The sequence below is a fragment of the Pygocentrus nattereri genome, chromosome 16, assembly GCF_015220715.1.
Source record: "Pygocentrus nattereri isolate fPygNat1 chromosome 16, fPygNat1.pri, whole genome shotgun sequence".
Classification (NCBI taxonomy): domain Eukaryota; kingdom Metazoa; phylum Chordata; class Actinopteri; order Characiformes; family Serrasalmidae; genus Pygocentrus; species Pygocentrus nattereri.
The window spans coordinates 3,757,738-3,776,268 of NC_051226.1; the positions used below are offsets into that span (position 1 = coordinate 3,757,738).

At 42.2% G+C, this 18,531-nt stretch overlaps 2 protein-coding genes across 4 annotated transcripts in view; both read right to left on the minus strand.

Annotated features, from left to right (window-relative positions):
* Nucleotides 1-6,916: 6,916 nt before the first annotated feature.
* LOC119265362 (adhesive plaque matrix protein-like) lies at nucleotides 6,917-8,641 on the minus strand. Its single transcript, XM_037545688.1, has 2 exons — nucleotides 8,391-8,641; nucleotides 6,917-8,360 (listed from the first exon to the last, which is right to left on the minus strand). The coding sequence occupies exon 2, from the start codon at nucleotides 8,358-8,360 to the stop codon at nucleotides 7,449-7,451; it is 912 nt and encodes a 303-aa protein (XP_037401585.1). The 5' UTR covers nucleotides 8,391-8,641; the 3' UTR covers nucleotides 6,917-7,448.
* Nucleotides 8,642-9,797: 1,156 nt separating this feature from the next.
* Nucleotides 9,798-18,531, minus strand: part of LOC108411240 (ral guanine nucleotide dissociation stimulator) — a 127,750-nt gene continuing 119,016 nt past the window's right edge. Inside the window, exons 14-17 of one of the 3 annotated variants that reach the window (XM_037545685.1) lie at nucleotides 18,220-18,294; nucleotides 14,138-14,389; nucleotides 11,828-11,942; nucleotides 9,798-10,709 (exon numbers count right to left, since the gene is read on the minus strand). In XM_037545685.1, coding sequence (XP_037401582.1) covers nucleotides 10,534-10,709; nucleotides 11,828-11,942; nucleotides 14,138-14,389; nucleotides 18,220-18,294 — 618 coding nt within the window. In that variant the 3' untranslated portion in view covers nucleotides 9,798-10,533. The remainder of the gene's footprint in view (nucleotides 10,710-11,827; nucleotides 11,943-14,137; nucleotides 14,390-18,219; nucleotides 18,295-18,531) is intronic. The other 2 variants (XM_037545687.1, XM_037545686.1) reach the window with 2 other exon arrangements.

The window sequence follows — 18,531 nt, forward strand, 5'->3', positions numbered from 1 at the left end:
CAAGAGATTTTGGACAATTTCACGCTCCCAACTTTGTGGGAACAGTTTGGGGACGACCCCTTCCTGCTCCAACATGACTGCACACCAGTGCACAAAGCAGGTCCATAAAGACACGGATGAGCCAGTTTGGTGTGGAAGAACTTGACTGACCTGCACAGAGTCCTGACCTCAACCCCACAGAACACCTTTGGGATGAATTAGAGTGGAGACTGTGAGCCAGGCCTTCTCATCCAACATCAGTGTCTGACCTCACAAATGTGCTTCTGGAAGAACGGTCAAACATTCCCATAAACACTCCTAACCCTTGTGGAAAGCTTTCCCAGAAGAGCTGAAGCTGTTATAGCTGAGTCGAATATGAAGTGAGATCACTGTGAGGGTTAAATTGAGTAAGTCAGAAAAATGAGCGTGCAGAATCAAGAAAACAGCGGTGGGGCGGTGGGCAGCCCTATCTGCAGCGCCCAGGGAGCAGCTGGGGGTTGGGTGCCTTGATCAAGGACACTTCAGCCACATACTCAGTCAGCTCAGCGGCCAAGGCTGGTAGCTGATAACCTGAACCGTCGATTGCAAGCGTTCACAGTGTGTGACTGGCTGTTTGAACCTTGTATTATCAGAATTATACACATATTCAACAACTGTTTCAATCTTGCCTCTTAGTTTATCGACTAAATAAACGATTAATTATTTAAAAATATGGACAAATTTACTTTTTACGTTATTAAGCCGGCCAACAGCAAAAGCTGACGGCTCAGATGTGCGACAAGAAGTGGCAGAAAGGTGTGAAGTCAATTAATTAGCTGAACATTTAATAATATATCAAATAATTTTTATTTAAAAAAAATAATGGATGGATGGATGGATGAACATAAATTGTACAAAGATATCATTAATATAACCTTTTTTCCCAGCCTTGATGACATCTTGCAAAAAAAGAATTGCTGACCAGCTGGACGAATATGAAAAATCATCACATGCTAAGTTTCTCCAGCGTGGTCTTCAACGCTGGCAGTGCCAAAAGACAGAAGAAGCCTTCTGCCTTTTCACCAGTGGTACTTCAGGTATTGATTTATAATTATTAGTAGTGAATATATTTACACTTATCGCATTTGACAGGCGCTCTTATCCAGAGTAGGTGAAGGTGGTGTTAGGAGTCTTGCCCAAGGTCTCTTATTGGTATAGTGTAGGGCGGGGATTGAACCCCAGTCTACAACATAGAAAAGCAGAGGTGTTATTTACTACACCACAGCAACCATATACAAGGTTCAGAAGGTCGCCAGTTCGATCCCCTGAACCAACAATATGTGCCTGAGGTGCCCTTGAGCAAGACACCTAACCCCCAATCCGCTGTGGATAGGGCTGCCCACCGCTCTGGGCAAGTGTGCTCACTGCCCCCTAGTGTGTGTGTGTTCACTAGTGTCACGGTTGGCCCCTCCCAGTCCTGTCCATGTGCTCCTTTGTTTTGGTTTCAGTCCTGCCCCCTGTTTGGTTACTCCGCCCCTGATTGTATTTAAGCCCTGTGTTTGCCCCTTGCGTTTGCCAGTCATTGTATCTTTGTACCTGGTCTTTGTTTGTGTTGGTTCTGGATTTTGTTATGTCATACCCTAAATAAGTATCACTTATAGGGACCAGGGAGCAGTGAGTAGGGAATAGTCAGTGAGGAATAAGGAGTAGGGAGCAGGGAATAAGCAATCCGGAGGAGGAAGTGAGAGTAGTGACTTAGGGATAGGGAGTAGGCAGCAAGTGTGATCCCATCTGAATGGAGCGCAACGTCTGTTATGAGTATTTTGAACTGCCTGCATGACCCGCCTGGCCGCAACGTCAGGCTGAAGATGAACACTTGTATTTTGTCAGAGGCAGTTTTTCCTTTACCATAAAGAACATTGACGTTCTATTTATATAGGAAACGTAAAATTCCGAGCGGTTGATATGTTCCCAACTTTTTTGCATCTTTATCACGTTATGTACAATCATATCATTTGGCCACAGGAGATTACTGATTTTTACAAAACAATGGAACGTTTAAACTTGATTGTGAATAAAAGTATGAAAGTTACTTACAATAAAACGATTCATCCAAGGTGTAACTATACAAAATGTCATCACTTTGACAAAAAAGACCAATCAGTTTACTTGTTACATTCAAATGGGGTTCATTTTTAATCTTCTGTGGGCAGCAGAGGGTCAGAGGGGACCACTCCACTGCCCACTTCTCAAACCCCTCAAGACTAAATCAGCCTTGATGTTGAAGAATAACTCTGCACAAAAGTTGCAAGTGGACTTTATGGAGAAAAATGAAATAAAAAGAATAAAAAAAATTAGAAGGATGAGACAACTCTTTTGTTTTTGAGTTTTTGACATAATTTGAAAATACCTCTTGTGAAAATTCAATGATGAATGGACCAAAAGAAATGCCCTAAAATTACTTGGAAAAAAACTCTGGTTCCATTGACTTACACTAAAATTAAATTTAAAAATTAAAATTAAAACTAATTTTTTTCCTTCTCCTATAAAGTTACCAATTTGGAGGGTTGGTTCTCTTCTTTCCATACACACACACACACACACACACACACATGCACACACACACACACATGTGTGTGTGTATATATATATATATATATATATATATATATAGACAAAATATAGTATATAGTATAAGTAAAATATAGTATATAGTATAGACAAATGTGAGTTATGTGAGTTACGTTGTGGGGAATGGCACTGAATTGTCTCTGCATAATTCCAGCTGCACTACTACATTGATTTAATGTCTTTGATATTACTGTAAAATGTGCAAAACAGTCAAAAAACAAGGCCTTCTATAAATGTGTCCAAACTTTTGACTGGCCGCATATACACTTTAGGTCCAAAAGTGTCTTAACATCCCTTTTAGTTAGTGAATTTAGCTACTTTAACACAGCTTGTATCATTTCCAGTAGAACGGGATAAAGGAGCGTAAAGCCCTGTTGCAGTAATGGAGTGATGGAGCTCCAGTACATTTGGGATGAGTTTGTAGTGATCCATAACTGATCATCCAACATCAGTGCCTGACCTCACTAATGTTATTGTGGCTGAATGCAATTAAGTCCTCACAGCAATGTTCTCACATAGAGTGTAAAGCCTTCCCAGAAGAGCTGAGGCTGTTGCTGAAGCGAAGAAGGTGAAACACATTAATACCACATATTGTACAATATCACTTCCCAGCTCACTTCTCACGCTCCACATGGCAAATTTGGGCTTGATCTTGAGGAATAATGATTAAGGGGCGCCACCCTGTGGCCATGTGGTAGAATGTGCATCAGAGCCAGAGCTTTCCCACAAAAAAAATCTGATTATATTTTGAAGTTTAGGAGTCTCTAATACTATTTTTCTATACTATCTTTAAGTATTTACTAAATTACTTTGAAGTATATTTGTAAAGAAAGTGAAGATTTTCCTCCTTTTTATTTCACTATTCACATCTAGTTTGGCTTCATTCTGTTCTGTTCAGCTCCCGGACTGCTTTGCTGTTGCTGTTGCCCAAAAGTCTGTGGACAACTGACCATCATATCTATATGAGCTTGTTGAAAATCTCATTCCAAAAACATGGGCATCAACATGGAGTTGCCCCAGTTTGCAGCTATAACAGCCTCCACTCCTCTGGGAAGCTTTCCACAAGATTTTGTGGAGTGTGTCCAGCGGAATTTGTGTCTGTTCAGTCTTGTGAGGTCAGGCATTGATGTTGGACGTTTAGGCCTGTGTCACAATCGATGTTAAGGTTCATCCCAAAGGTGCTCAGTGGGGTTGAGGTCAGGGATCTGTGCAGGCCACTGGTGTTCCTCCATACCTAACTCTAAACCATGCCTTTATGGGCCTTGCTTTGCACACATGGATGCAGTCTTGCTGGAACAGGAAAAGGCCTTCCCCAAACTGCTGCCAAAAGCATATAATTGTCTTCGTATGTTGTAACATTACCTTGGAAATAAGGGGCCCCAACCCTGAAAGACAGTGGCAGCCCATTATCCCTCCTCCACCAAACTTTACAAACAGTGACAGCCCATTATCCCTCCTCCACCAAACTTTACAAACAGTGACAGCCCATTATCCCTCCTCCACCACACTTTAATCCAGAGAACACTTTTCCACTGCTGTTGAGTCCAGTGGCAGCGTGCTTTACACCACTCCAGCTGACGCTTGGCATTGCGCATAGTGATCTTAGGCTTGTACCCAGAAATTCAGCCATGAAAACCCATTTCATGAAGCTACTGATGCGCAGTTTTCATGCTGAAGTGGCACACTCTTCAAGTCAGCGTGGTCTACCACTTCATGGCTGAGCTGCTGTCACTCCTAGATGTTTCTATTTCACAACAATAGCACTTCCCATTGACCAGGGCAGATCTAGCAGGTCAGCAATTACACAAAACGCACTTGCGACAAAGGTGCAATCCTATAACAGTGCCATGTTTAAAATCACCGAGCTCTTCAGCACGACCCATTCTACTGCCGGTGTTTATCTATGGACATTGCGTGGCTATGTACTTGGTTTTAAACACCTGTTTACAGTGGACGTGACCGAAACACCTAAACTCGATAATTGGAAGGGATGTCCATATACTTTTGGCCATATTATATAAATAAAGCCTAAGCATATAAACATTCCATTCATATTTATCATCATGATCGTAGGTTGTGCGCAATAGTAGGAAGCAGAAAAGTCCAAAGTGGCATTTGTTTTTGTTTACACACTATGTTTATTAGGTGGGTTTGTTCTCCAACACTAGAAACAGCGTTTAAGGGGAGAGAAAGCAATATCAAAATCGACCCATTGTACAAAAAAAGACACAAGATCTAACGGAAAACCGGAAGTCAATGAAGAGCCTGGAGCCAATCGAACCCACAATTACAGCGGTATAAACTTCGCATAGATATATTCATATTTACATATATATTAATTTGTAATTACAAGGGAGAGAAAACAAAATGTACAATGCTACAAAAAGTATTTACAAATTAATAAATAGAGTGAGCACATACACACACGCGCGCACACACACCCACACCCACACACACCCACCCACACACACACCCCCACACACACACACCCACAGAAAACGAAACCAAATGGTACAATGGACATTTCATATCATACAAAAATTACAAAAAGAACATAGAAAAAAAACATATGTGTTAATCGTTAGAAAGTATTTCTCTTTCCTTTTTTCTGAGAGCAAATGGCACCAGCTTGCTAAATGATATTTATCTGTAAGAGTGAGAGAGAAAGTGGCTTTTCCATCTGAACAGGCAGTGTTTATGGAAGTGAAATGTTGTGTTTAGAATGATCTGAATGATCTTTGGCCCTTTTCATTTTTTTTTTTATATTCATAAAAGATGTAACAATCTTAACAAACCGAATCTAAACCCACTCACACACACAGACAAGCGCACAGTGGTGGACAAAGTACACAAAGCCTGCTTTTCAGGGAACATAGAGGAAAGTAAACACACAATGGGTAAGATATTAAAAATGAGAATCATGCTCAATGATATCAACGGACACTTTTACCTGACAAATATACTTTTAAAAGTATTTAAGCAAGAAGTGTAGAGGTACTGTAAATTATAATGCTGTAATCTCGACACCAGAACATGTTTAATGGTGTTTTATTCAATATATATGTTGAACTTGCTTAATAATCAGTTTTTAGGGGGATTAGTACAAAGTAATTCAATTATAAATGATGCAATAACTATCTTATAAAGTTCCCTAAAGCATCGGTTATTGCTTAGCACTTTAGAAATACAAGGTATTCTGGATATTAACTGTATTATATCTTTAAGCTCAATGTTTACAGTCATTATAGACTCATATATAGCTCTGTTCGTCATTCTGAACACACCTAAAAGTTCATTTTTCACAGCTTCCTACAAACGTTTTGAAATCTCTGAAGCTGTAGAGCTGGAGCATCGTGCGTATTGGCGCACCCCTAATTGAAATCTAAGTAAAACGTTTCTAAAATTGGAAGTACTGAGAAAAAAGTACTTAAGTGCAGTATAAACTATATGTACACTACTGTTATTGTTACTGTCCACCACTGTGCACACATACACACAGACACATGCACATCATCCACAGACACATGCACACAAAACCACGTCTAAAAGGGCACACAGTTTCTGGAAATGTGGAAAGTTAATACCTGGGTGTAATCCGAATTCATGTTCATTCTACTCTGAAAAAGCCCAAACTCACAGTCTGAAGATTCCCCCTACCCTTTTTCCCCCACACATGATGCCTCAACACTTCAACCGCCACTGTGTTCGGTGAATAAGTTTCTAAAGCATGAAAGGAAATTTCTCAAAATCTCTCTCTTGTGCAGTAAGCAGGAGCGACATCCAGCTGCAGCCCCACTGGTCGAGCCCCATGCTGAACAAGAACCTCCATGTAAAAGATGTTTCCAGGAACACGTTCACATGGTTTTGGGGAGAAGGAGGAGGGACTCATTCCAGAGCCGGTGTATGAGGAGCCTGGCCGCTTCCTATTCCCCCCGTTATGTCAAAAGCAGGACTGCTAAACAGCAGAGGGCGCCCGCGAGCGAGTCCTCAATGAGTGGAAGTGGAAGGAGCCCAACGGCTAAAAAGGAAAGGTTAAAATAGTTTCTAATCACTTACAAAGAACGTCTCTTTAATTTTAGAAAGTAGAAGGATGCATTTCACTAAAAAAACAAAGAAATCTCGCCCATATGTTTCCTTTTTATCTACAGCAAACGGGGTTTGGGCAGCAGGAGGCGGGCTTTACTGCTAGAGCGGGATGATTGATGGTCCTATAGCTCGAGTTTAAAAGCTCTTAAAAATATAACAGCGGTGTTAAAATGTTTTATGCTGTTCAGGAAGTGGATGAATTCTTTTCCATTAAAAATGTTTAAGCTTTTATAAACTGTGATTTTGCTCAAATGCTCCATATCAGCTCATTCATTTTGGACTCGCTCAGGAGCGCCCCCTGGTGTCTGAAAAACCCAGAAGACACTGCAGAAAGTGTAATTCTCCTCTCTACAAGTTCTCTGCTCTATCGCCCCTTTATGCAGACAACAAAACCCACCAGACAAGTCTCACCGATTACTTTTTCCCACTTTGTGATTACAGAAGACGTGGCCGTTTTTGTGACTTCATTATAAAGGAGGAGACAAATGAACGGGATACGCTCAACATTCAGTCTGTTTACAGTGAAAGTTCTGCCCTGCAGTAAAAAGAGACAGTCAAATTGCCGGTAAAGCCGTAAGCAGGAAAAGCTCCCCTTGTCGTGGACATACGTGTCTTTGCACGACCTCACATAACATGGTTTTGTGCGATTTTTGCACCAAATAATACAAACTGTTTATGCGATTTCTGTTAAAGAGATAGGGATAGAACTGCCCATGGCACTGCAGAGATGACCAGCAAGAGGACACACTTTCCTCTAAGGACTTTGGCCAGACTTAGGCAGACAGGAGCTGTAAAACTTCCCATTGACTAGGCATGTGACTAGGCATTACCCATTGACTAGGCATGTGACTAGGCATTACCCATTGACTAGGCATGTGACTAGGCATTACCCATTGACTAGGCATGTGACTAGGCATTACCCATTGACTAGGCATGTGACTAGGCATTACCCATTGACTAGGCATGTGACTAGGCATTACCCTTTGACTAGGCCTGTGACTAGGCATTACCCATTGACTAGGCCTGTGACTAGGCATTACCCATTGACTAGGCCTGTGACTAGGCATTACCCATTGACTAGGCATGTGACTAGGCATTACCCATTGACTAGGCCTGTGACTAGGCATTACCCATTGACTAGGCATGTGACTAGGCATTACCAATTGACTAGGCATGTGACTAGGCATTACCAATTGACTAGGCATGTGACTAGGCATTACCAATTGACTAGGCATGTGACTAGGCATTACCAATTGACTAGGCATGTGACTAGGCATTACCAATTGACTAGGCATGTGACTAGGCATTACCAATTGACTAGGCATGTGACTAGGCATTACCAATTGACTAGGCATGTGACTAGGCATTACCCATTGACTAGGCATGTGACTAGGCATTACCCATTGACTAGGCATGTGACTAGGCATTACCAATTGACTAGGCATGTGACTAGGCATTACCAATTGACTAGGCATGTGACTAGGCATTACCAATTGACTAGGCATGTGACTAGGCATTACCAATTGACTAGGCATGTGACTAGGCATTACCCATTGACTAGGCATGTGACTAGGCATTACCCTTTGACTAGGCATGTGACTAGGCATTACCCATTGACTAGGCATGTGACTAGGCATTACCCATTGACTAGGCATGTGACTAGGCATTACCCATTGACTAGGCATGTGACTGGGCATTACCCATTGACTAGGCATGTGGTATCTTTGCCTGTTTTTAGGATCTTTGGCAAAGCCTTTAAGTAGACAACAAGCTAGCAAACTGCAAAGCTACCTAGGTAATGTGTTATTGGTGTTGCTCACAGTAATGTTAGCTAAAAGATGATAGCTAGCTAGCTTGCTATCCCTGGGGGCAGTCGTGGGCTGGAGGTTCGAGAACCACCCTCATGACCAGAAGGTCGCCGGTTCGATCCCCAGAGCCGACAGCGCATGACTGAGGTGTCCTTGAGCAAGACACCTAACCCCCAACTGCTCCCCGGGCACTGCAGATTGGGCTGCCCACCACTCTGGGCAAGTATGCTCACTGCCCCCTAGTGTGTGTGTGTGTGTGTGTGTGTGTGTGTGTGTGTGTGTTAGCCTGCTGGCTAACATCTGTCCAACACAAGGCAATTCCCCAGCCTGAAGACTGACCTACAGAGCTGCAGCTGGAATACTACTGGTAAGCAGGTGATAGGCTGGTATACACAGTGCTGACTGACCTCTTTGTAACAGGCAGAGTTTTTAGCAAAGTAAACAAGCCCCCTTACTTCCCTTTAGCGTATTAATAGTGTTTTATAACGTTTAGTAATGTTAGACCCAGGAACAGAAACGGTGGTATTAATGGCAATGGATTTTGTTCTATTATTTGTTTTCCCCCCAACACCGACTAGACGCAACACCAGAATATCACAGTTCACAAAACAACATTCATGTTTATCTGTCTTCTATCGCTTCCCATCCATCATCTGTCGCTCTCCATCTTCATTCATGGTTAATATCTTTTTAATATAAATTCCCGCTTTACTTTGTGTTTTACTTTCCCCATTTACTCCCAGCCAATTACAGATCAAGCAAATCGGTTCCGACTGGGAAATCCACCCCAGAATACAGTGAGTTGATTACAATCCTATAATAGCCCTGCTCTTTTGGAAAGAGTGAAGGAGTTGGCAATTCCTACCAAATTGGACACTTCATCCATTAGTCGACTCAATTAATCTACTGCATTCACAGTCTACTGCTCGACCTGACTACATACTGTTTCATGACATACCAAACCCATCATCCCTAACTCGTAAAGGCAGCCAGGCGAACCTGGTCGTCAGTCACTCATTACTTCTAGTGCTTTCCAGTTCGTCATGTGAGCAGTGTGCCAGCATGCTAGCATGTTAGCACTGTGGCTAGGCGTCATCCATCCAGCTGTGTGGTTCCTTAAGCAAGGTGAGGCTCTGAAATGATGGTGAGAGCCGGCTGGAGGATGTCAGTGTTAGTTAGCACCAAATAGAGGAAAAGACAGAGAAAACAATACTCAAAAACCAGAGGGTTCCAGCGCCTTTGGTGCTTAGGCCCCTGAAAAGAGTGTCTGCAACAGAAAGTTGAGGAAAATAGTCACATCGTTAGAAGAATGTCTGCTGTTGTAATGCCCTTTATGTTTCACAAAGCTGGACATAGAGGTTCTCTTAGACTTTAAAGACCAGGAAAAAACACAGTATCCTGATTTCTGACAACTGGTTTGGAGGCATTTCTCTGGCAAAGACCAGACGGGTTCACTCATCTCTTCAGTTCAGACTGAGTCTCAATGACCTTCACACTCGAAAGTGTTAGAAAGGAGAAAAGAAAGTGAGCAGAAGCTTGTGAATCTCAGGTTGCAGTCCACCAAGGCAAACTTCGCCCGAGCTTGCAAGAAACCAGAGTTCAGGAACTTTTCTGCAGGAAAAGTTTTTAGCTTTAAAAAAAGCTTTAAAAAAAACGTTGCTAGTCATCATGGTAGCCACGCATTGTGCACTCTCCGAACTGCTCCAGGCTGTCCTTACATTGGCAGTGAGGGAGTCTGCAACACGGCACACGGTCCAGTCTGCAGTTCACAGGAAGTGACCTCAGATGCAGCGCAGGAGGTGGGTTGACACGGAAAGTGGTTTCTGGAGCGTCTGTAAACAAAGCAAACTGTCCGTCCACAACCACTCCGACTGCTATGGGTGGCCTCCTGAGCTGGCAGTGACTTTTTTCTCCCAGTGTTTAGGGCTTGAACTTTGAACATTGGCCGCTTATCCACAGCAGGTCTCGATTAGCCTGGATGCTATTGAACAGCAGCAGGAACTGAGGCCCACGGTAGAGTGAGGAGGGACAGGTCGGGAGATTTGAGGGGTCAGAAAATCCCTTTGGCGATCCTCAGGCCTTTCTGTTTCATTCGAGGCAAGGTGGAGCTGGCCACGTGCTTGGTGCGGCCCGTCCGGGGGAAGCCGCGCTTCTTCAGGACGAAGTCATAGTTGGCTGAGGAGTTCATGGCGTAGAAAACGTTGGCATTGTCTGGAATCTTCAACTCTGTGGAAAACGAGGAGGAAATCAGCACAGGACACTTTAGCATTACCCACAAAGATAGTGGCTGCATAAAGGAACCATTTGGCCAAAAACACAAGAAAGTAACGTACACAATTTTCTCCTAATCAGAAACACACACACAGTACTGGGCGAACGTTTTAGGCATCTAAGCTAATTTATAAATAATTGACCTCAGCAGTGAGTTTATCACAATATACATGAGAATAAAGTCGCATTCATCATTCAAATAAACAGAAAAACAATAAAAAGTAACAAGAATTTCTCGGGTCCATATTTTTCCCAGACACCTTCACAGCCGCCACAGAGACTCGTTAATATCATCAATTACATCATGAGCTCAATTTACTGAGCACTGATTGGTCAAACCAGGAGCTGCTTTTTAACTACATATAATACTGGGCTTCCTTGAGGAGCGGCTTGGAGATGGGTAAACAAACAAACATCCAGAAAATCACTATTTATTTAAATATATATATATATAATTAATATTCTTTACATTTTGTTTATTCAAATTTTAACACTTTTCTCAGCAAATGAACACAAACTGCACAAATAATTTTGAAAATGTGTCTTGGCTGCCTAAGACTCTCGCACAGTACTGTGTGTATATATATATATATATATATATATAAACGTTAAATGTTATACCTAAACATTAAAGAAGACTGCATTACCAACGAAACCGATCAAAAATCGCACATTTGTTCCGAGGTATATGGCAAAGTTAGCTACCGAATCTGGCCAACCAACTAAGTCTTCCTTTGTTATTGTTCACTCTTTGGATTTAGCATCACATGGAACTGAAATAGATGGAATTCATTTGTAACCCTTAGTCTAAAAACACAGATGTATCCTAACCTTTACCTACTTTTTGCTAGCTAGCTCACTGGATGTACTAAAGTGACCCTGTGAGGCCACTCTCATCATCAAATAATAAATTCTGGACTTCTCAATCAATCTGTACAACTATCAGAAGAGTATATATATATATATATATATTCACACAAATACTCTGCGCATCATTCTTCATCCATACAGCACATCTCCCACGAGGTTGTGTGTATTTTCTGAGGGAGAGCAGGGAGTGTGTAAGCGCTCACCCTTCTCCTCACTGATTTTCTGCACCAGCTCGTAGTCCTCTGGCCTCTCTCGGTCCAGGTTGTGTTTCACCATGGCCTTCCTGATCACCGCAGGAGTTTTATCCTGACTCGTAACCTGAAACACACAAATCATGATCAGAAAAGTAATCCTTCGTCTAAATGTACTGGCCCTTTGCTCATAGTCTCTGCAGCAGACTAACTAAACAGGTCAAGACAGTTTGAAATAGTCGCTTGTAGTTTGTAGGGGGGACTCTGTAATTTACGCCCTACTGTTTTAATGTAACTTAAGTTATTTCTCAATACAAACGCAAAGCTTAATTAATAACATAGTCCAGCATCATGTTACCGTAACATTATACCAGAGAAAAAAATGATTAAAAAGTGTTATAACCTCACTAAAATGAAGAGTAAACAATTCAGGAAGAATTATTGATTTGCTTCTGAATGAGTCTGTTAACTGTTAACACTATTCTATTGATCAGTGGTCACTAATAGGCGGACCGCGGTCTCAGTCCGGACCGAGATGCTGTCCTATGTGAACCTGGATCTACAACCGATAAACTATGGAGAATGATTTAATTCCGACAGGCTGCTTCTATTTTGATTGGCGTAGCTTTTCTTGCCTTTATGGTAGCTTTAGCAGCCGGGAGACACACAGACCAATCACATGTTTTGTAAATATCACACGTGACGCTACTCAGCCAATCAGATCTGTGCATTACAATGAGCACTGTGAGTGAAAGTGAGTCAGAGGGAAGTTATTCCACATGCCGTGATCTAAAAAGAGAAAACTGGCAGTAAATGTTGTTGAAATCTGACTGAACTGGACTTTATTTGATCTGATGTTCAGTAAATGTTGTTGAAATCTGACTGAACTGGACTTTATTTGATCTGATGTTCAGTAAATGTTGGTGAAATCTGACTGAACTGGACTTTATTTGATCTGATATTCAGTAAATGTTGGTGAAATCTGACCGAACTGGACTTTATTTGATCTGATGTTCAGTAAATGTTGGTGAAATCTGACCGAACTGGACTTTATTTGATCTGATGTTCAGTAAATGTTGTTGAAATCTGACCGAACTGGACATTATTTGATCTGATGTTCAGTAAATGTTGTTGAAATCTGACCGAACTGGACTTTATTTGATCTGATGTTCAGTAAATGTTGTTGAAATCTGACTGAACTGGACTTTATTTGATCTGATGTTCAGTAAATGTTGTTGAAATCTGACTGAACTGGACTTTATTTGATCTGATGTTCAGTAAATGTTGTTGAAATCTGACTGAACTGGACTTTATTTGATCTGATATTCAGTTTGACTGTATAAGATGTTGATATTCCTACTCGGCTACTTCAGTAAACAGTATATGGCACTGAGTCATGATAACACTTAAATATTATGATGACCATTGCTTGAGGAAATGTTCTGTAACTACACCTTATTGAACTTTAATTAAAGACCCCTGCTATAGAGAACTCAGCAGGGGTGGGATTGCTACAGGCCCCACAATGCAGTATTACCAGATACTCGCAATACAACACGCTGCTCCAGTCATATGCAAAAGTTGGAACATCCGTCGTGAAGTGACACGTTGTGCTGATTTTGAAAGTGAAAATAAGTTAAAACATCCTCTACAGGGAACGTGTGGCACTTTGCTGCAAATTTTAGTGCACAAGTTCTATTTATTTGCTGAGTTTAGCATAATGGAAAGAACTAAAACAGACAATCTATGATGTTCCAGTGCCATAACTTTTGCACAGATTACATATTATCGTTTTCTCCAAAGAATGATACATATCGCTGCTGAAGGAAGAAAACCTCGTATCTCCATTTTTGTCCGTTTTTCCGTTTTCGACAAAATTTGAAAATGTCTGTCGTTCTTTACATCGACTGTAAATTTCATGATGATTGGACTAAAAGAAACGGCCCAAAATGACTTGGACAAAATTCTGGTTCCATTGACTTACATTAAAAGTAAAGTAGGTTTTTTCCTTCTCCTGTAAAGTTACCAATTTGGACACAGCAACAGCAACAGCGATGTCGTAAATAACCAGTATTTATTGTGTTCTCTGTAGAGGATGTGTTCATTTATTTCCACATAGAAAATCAATGAAAGATAATTTGACCAGGGTGCCCAAACTTTTGCATGCAACTGTACTTTGGTCTCTGTGTATCATTGCTATTTTGTAACCCAAAATATTGTGAAGTAACACAGGATTATTTTTTTCTCTTACCCCTAGAATTCAGTACTTCACAAGCTTTTGTACCTGATATTAATTTATGTATGCGTCTCTCTATAACCCACCAGGATGCTCTTGTACATGTTTCCGTTGTCCACGTCCAGGCTGACCCTGATGATGCAGCAGTCGTCCACCTGCTGGTTGTAGAGCGGCAGAGAGAGGGAGGAGTAGCTGGACACGCCAGACACCGAGCGCTTGTGCGAACGCGAGAGAGTGACCGGCGTGGAGGAGACTGAGGAGGATGAGGCACTGCTGGAGCCGGAGCCGGAGCCGAGGGCAGAGGCGTCGAGTGAGGAGAGAGAGGTGGATTCCCAGAACTGCAGAGACAGAGACCGAGGGAGAGAGAGAGAGGGGGGGGGAGAGAGAGAGGGAGAAGTAGAGATAGAGGGAGAAAGAAAAAAAGAAAAAAGAAAGAAAGAGTGAAAATCGGAGAGAAAGACAAACGTGTTAAAATGTGTTGTTTTTTTTTTTCAAAAAAAAAGAAAGAGTGTGAGGCCGAGTTAAACACACAGAAACAGTGGCGGAAAGAAGTTATGAAAAGAATAAATTGAGAAGGAAAGAGAGGAAGAAAGAGAAATGTGTTCAAATATGTTGCTTTTTGCGATGAAAGACAAAATTAAAAACAGAAACAGTGGATGGAAAAGAGAAAGATACACAGTGAGAAGGCGAGAAAGTATGGAAGAGAAACATGTTTAACCCTTAGTAGCTGCAGTTATGGCTGGAAAAAATGAAAAATATGATGTAATTTTATAGTAATAATTTATTACTCACAGCTCAGTGAAACAGGAGGAGAAAATATAAATCTAATTTTTTTTTATATTTTGATGAAAACCGAGTTGTGCACTATAATTTCTGTAAAGCTTGCCAACATAGCAACAGTAACTATGTAACTACATAAGAACATACACTATATTTCCAAAAGTATTCGTTCATCTGGCTTCACACACGTATGACATCCTCTTCTTCATCCATAGGGTTTAATATGATGTCGGCCCACCCTTTCCCGCTATAACAGCTTCAGCTCTTCTGGGAAGGCTTTCCACAAGGGTTAGGAGTGTTTATGGGAATTTTTGACCGTTCTTCCAGAAGCACATTTGTGAGGTCAGATACTGATGTTGGACGAGAAGGCCTGGCTCACAGTCTCCACTCTAATTCATCCCAAAGGGGTTCTATGGGGTTGAGGTCAGGACTCTGTGCAGGCCAGTCGAGTTCTTCCACACCAAACTGGCTCATCCACGTCTTTATGGACCTGCTTTGTGCACTGGTGCTCAGTCATGTTGGAACAGGAAGGGGCCGTCCCCAAACTGTTCCCACAAAGTTGGGAGCATGAAATTGTCCAGAATCTCTTGGTGCTGAAGCTTTAAGAGTTCCTTTCACTGGAACTAAGGGGCCGAGCCCAACTCCTGAAAAAACAACCCCACACCATGATCCCCCCTCCACCAAACTTTACACTCGGCACAATGCAGTCAGACAAGTACCGTCTCCTGGCAACCGCCAAACCCAGACTCGTCCATCAGATTTCCAGATGGAGAAGTGTGATTGGTCACTCCAGAGAACTCGTCTCCACTGCTCTAGAGTCCAGTGGCGGCGCTTTACTCCACTGCATTCCACGCTTTGCATTGTGCTTGGTGATGTAAGGCTTGGATGCAGCTGCTCAGCCATGGAAACCCATTCCATGAAGCTCTCTACGCTGTTCTTGAGCTGATCTGAAGGCCACATGAAGTTTGGAGGTCTGTAGTGATTGACTCTGCAGAAAGTTGGTGACCTCTGCTCACTATGCCCCTCAGCATCCGCTGACCCTGCCCTGTCATTTTACATGGCTGACCTCTTCGTGGCTGAGTTGCTGTCGTTCCCAATCGCTTCCACTGTATGATCCCACTGACAGTTGACCGTGGAATATTTAGTAGTGAGGAAATTTCACGACTGGACTTGCTGCACAGGTGGCGTTTGATCACGGCACCACGCTGGAATTCACTGAGCTCCTGAGAGCGACCCATTCTTTCACTAATGTCTGTAGAAGCAGTCTGCAGGCCTAGGGGCTCGGCTTTATACACCTGTGGCCATGGAAGTGACTGGAACACCTGAACTTAATACTGAATACTTTTGGCAACATAGTGTATGTTTTGGTGGGTCAATTATTTATATAATCAACTCTGCATTTACATAATTACATAATTATGCAATGTGAATTTTACATATCGCCAAACGTCAATAAGGGTTAATGTGTTTTTTGTGTACTGCTTGAACATGAGACTTTATCACCATGGAAAGTTGATCTGAGGACACATCTACAGGACTTCATGGAGAGCTGGACAGTTAACTTACAGATGCAGAACCAGCACATTTTATTAACACTGTCCCAGTACAACTTTCCCTCCACAGCAGTGAGCAAACACACGAGTTCAGGAGGATGAAAGGCAGATTTGAAATGAAGGTTAAATTGCATGGATAGAGAAGTAGCTGTATGCAGAAAAAAATCAGACCACTGTCTAGAGATGTTAGAGGTTAAAGTTACATATAAACATACATGCACACTACAGGCCAAAAATCTGGAAGCAGCATTAGCTTTGTTACATTTTATGCTTTTACAGATGAACCAGAATGGCTTGGGTTGCTATTTCCAGCATGTGTAGTAATTGACTGTTACTGAGTTGAGCTCTTGCTGATTCTCCTACACAGTGTTACTGCAGCCCTAATCTAGATCCACACTACAACAATGGAAGTGTCAAGTACAATTATCATAAATATAGTCAATAATCTAATATTTCTCATGTTGACATTGTTTTAAGCTTAATTTAGGATTATTTGCCTTATGTCTATACGTTGGTCACTTGTTTGAAGTCATTTTATTTTAAAAAATGGCCTCATTATACTGGCAGATAATTTAGCTTATTCTAAGAAACATGCTTGAAATCAGCAAAACTATAGTGAGATCATTTTACTGAATAAAATTACTTAAAACAAGTGAAACGTGCCTAGAAAGAAGCTAACGAATCTTATAGTAAGTGCACAACCATCTCAAAATGGGATATACTAGACATATTGACTAGAGTTGGGATCATTTCATTTGACAAGATGCCATTTTTGGCAGTGTAGAGTAAAAGTACAGCGCTGAAAACCAGTGAACTGTAATGAACTGTAATAATAAGTGCAGCACTGTGAAACAGGTATCAGTAAACATGATGTATTGTGCTGGTTGTTAACTGTGAAATAGTTTTCTTTTTTTTAATCTGTTTGCTTCTGTACTTTTGGTCTGTAGTGTACACACACACACACACACACACACACACACACACACACACACTCACACACACACACACTGAATAGCAGTGATGAGATGAGCTGTCAGACGGAGAGAGAAAAACACACACAGGAGACTTCTGAGATGAGCAACTGCTGAAACAGAGCGAGTGAGAGAGGGACGGAGTGATAAGTGGAGGAGCGGATGAACGGAGGGATGGGACCCCGGAGGGCTGGATGAATAGAGGGATGGATGGAGAAGTTGAGGGGTGGATGAATAGAGGTATGAAGGGATTACTGGAGGGACAGATGGAGTGATGGATGGATGGATGGATGAAGTGGGAGTGGAGGGTCGGACGGATGTAGAGATGAATGAATGGATGGATGGAGTAGGAGTGGAGCGCCAGATGGATGTAAGGATGGGTGAATGGAGTGACGGATGGATCGATGGAAAGATCATGTGACCGAGGGATAGACTGACGGATAGAGGGATGGATGACATGACGGAATGATGGAAGGATGGATGGAGTGGAGGGGTGGATGTACGCAGGGATGGATGGATTAATGGAAGTGATGAAGAAATGGAGTGATGGATGGGGGCGTGGAAGGATTGTTGGAATGATATAGTTATGAAGGGAGTGACAGAGGGACGTAGTAACAGAGGGATGGATAGAGTGATGAAGGGAGGGAAGGATGTACGGATGGATGAATAAAGTGATGGACAGAGTAATGAAAGAAGCGATGAAGGGATGGATGGGAATGGAAGGACTGAAGTAAGGCATGGGAAGGATGAAGAATGCGATGGATGGAGTGATGGAATGATGGGGTGGATGAGGGATGAAAAGAGTGATGGAAGGATGAATGGAGGGATGGGGTGAGGTGAGGGAGGGGTAGAGGAGGAGAGTACCGTTGGTGTGAGGTCTCCCATTGGCCCACACTTCCCTAAGGTAGAATTGGAATGTTTTACGCAGGGCGTGGACGTCTACAAGGAGGAAGCAGAGCTACCGTCACCATGGAAACACACAAGAGGCTGGAGATCATACACATGCCCTGCCCACAAAGCCATTCCTTCGTGGTAACTGTGGCGAATTTGTTTACAAAGCAGAGGAAAAATCCCACTCAGCCCAATCAGAAGCACAATACCTGCATTCAGAGTGCTTAGGATCCAGATTAAGCCTAAACCTAGACTAAAGAGAATTTCCAATGGTAGTTCTCCCCT

What these genes read in the sequence shown, in the direction of transcription:
- LOC119265362 (XM_037545688.1), bottom strand. Translation starts at nt 8,360, where the DNA reads ATGCCTAGTCAATGGGTAATGCCTAGTCACATGCCTAGTCAATGGGTA.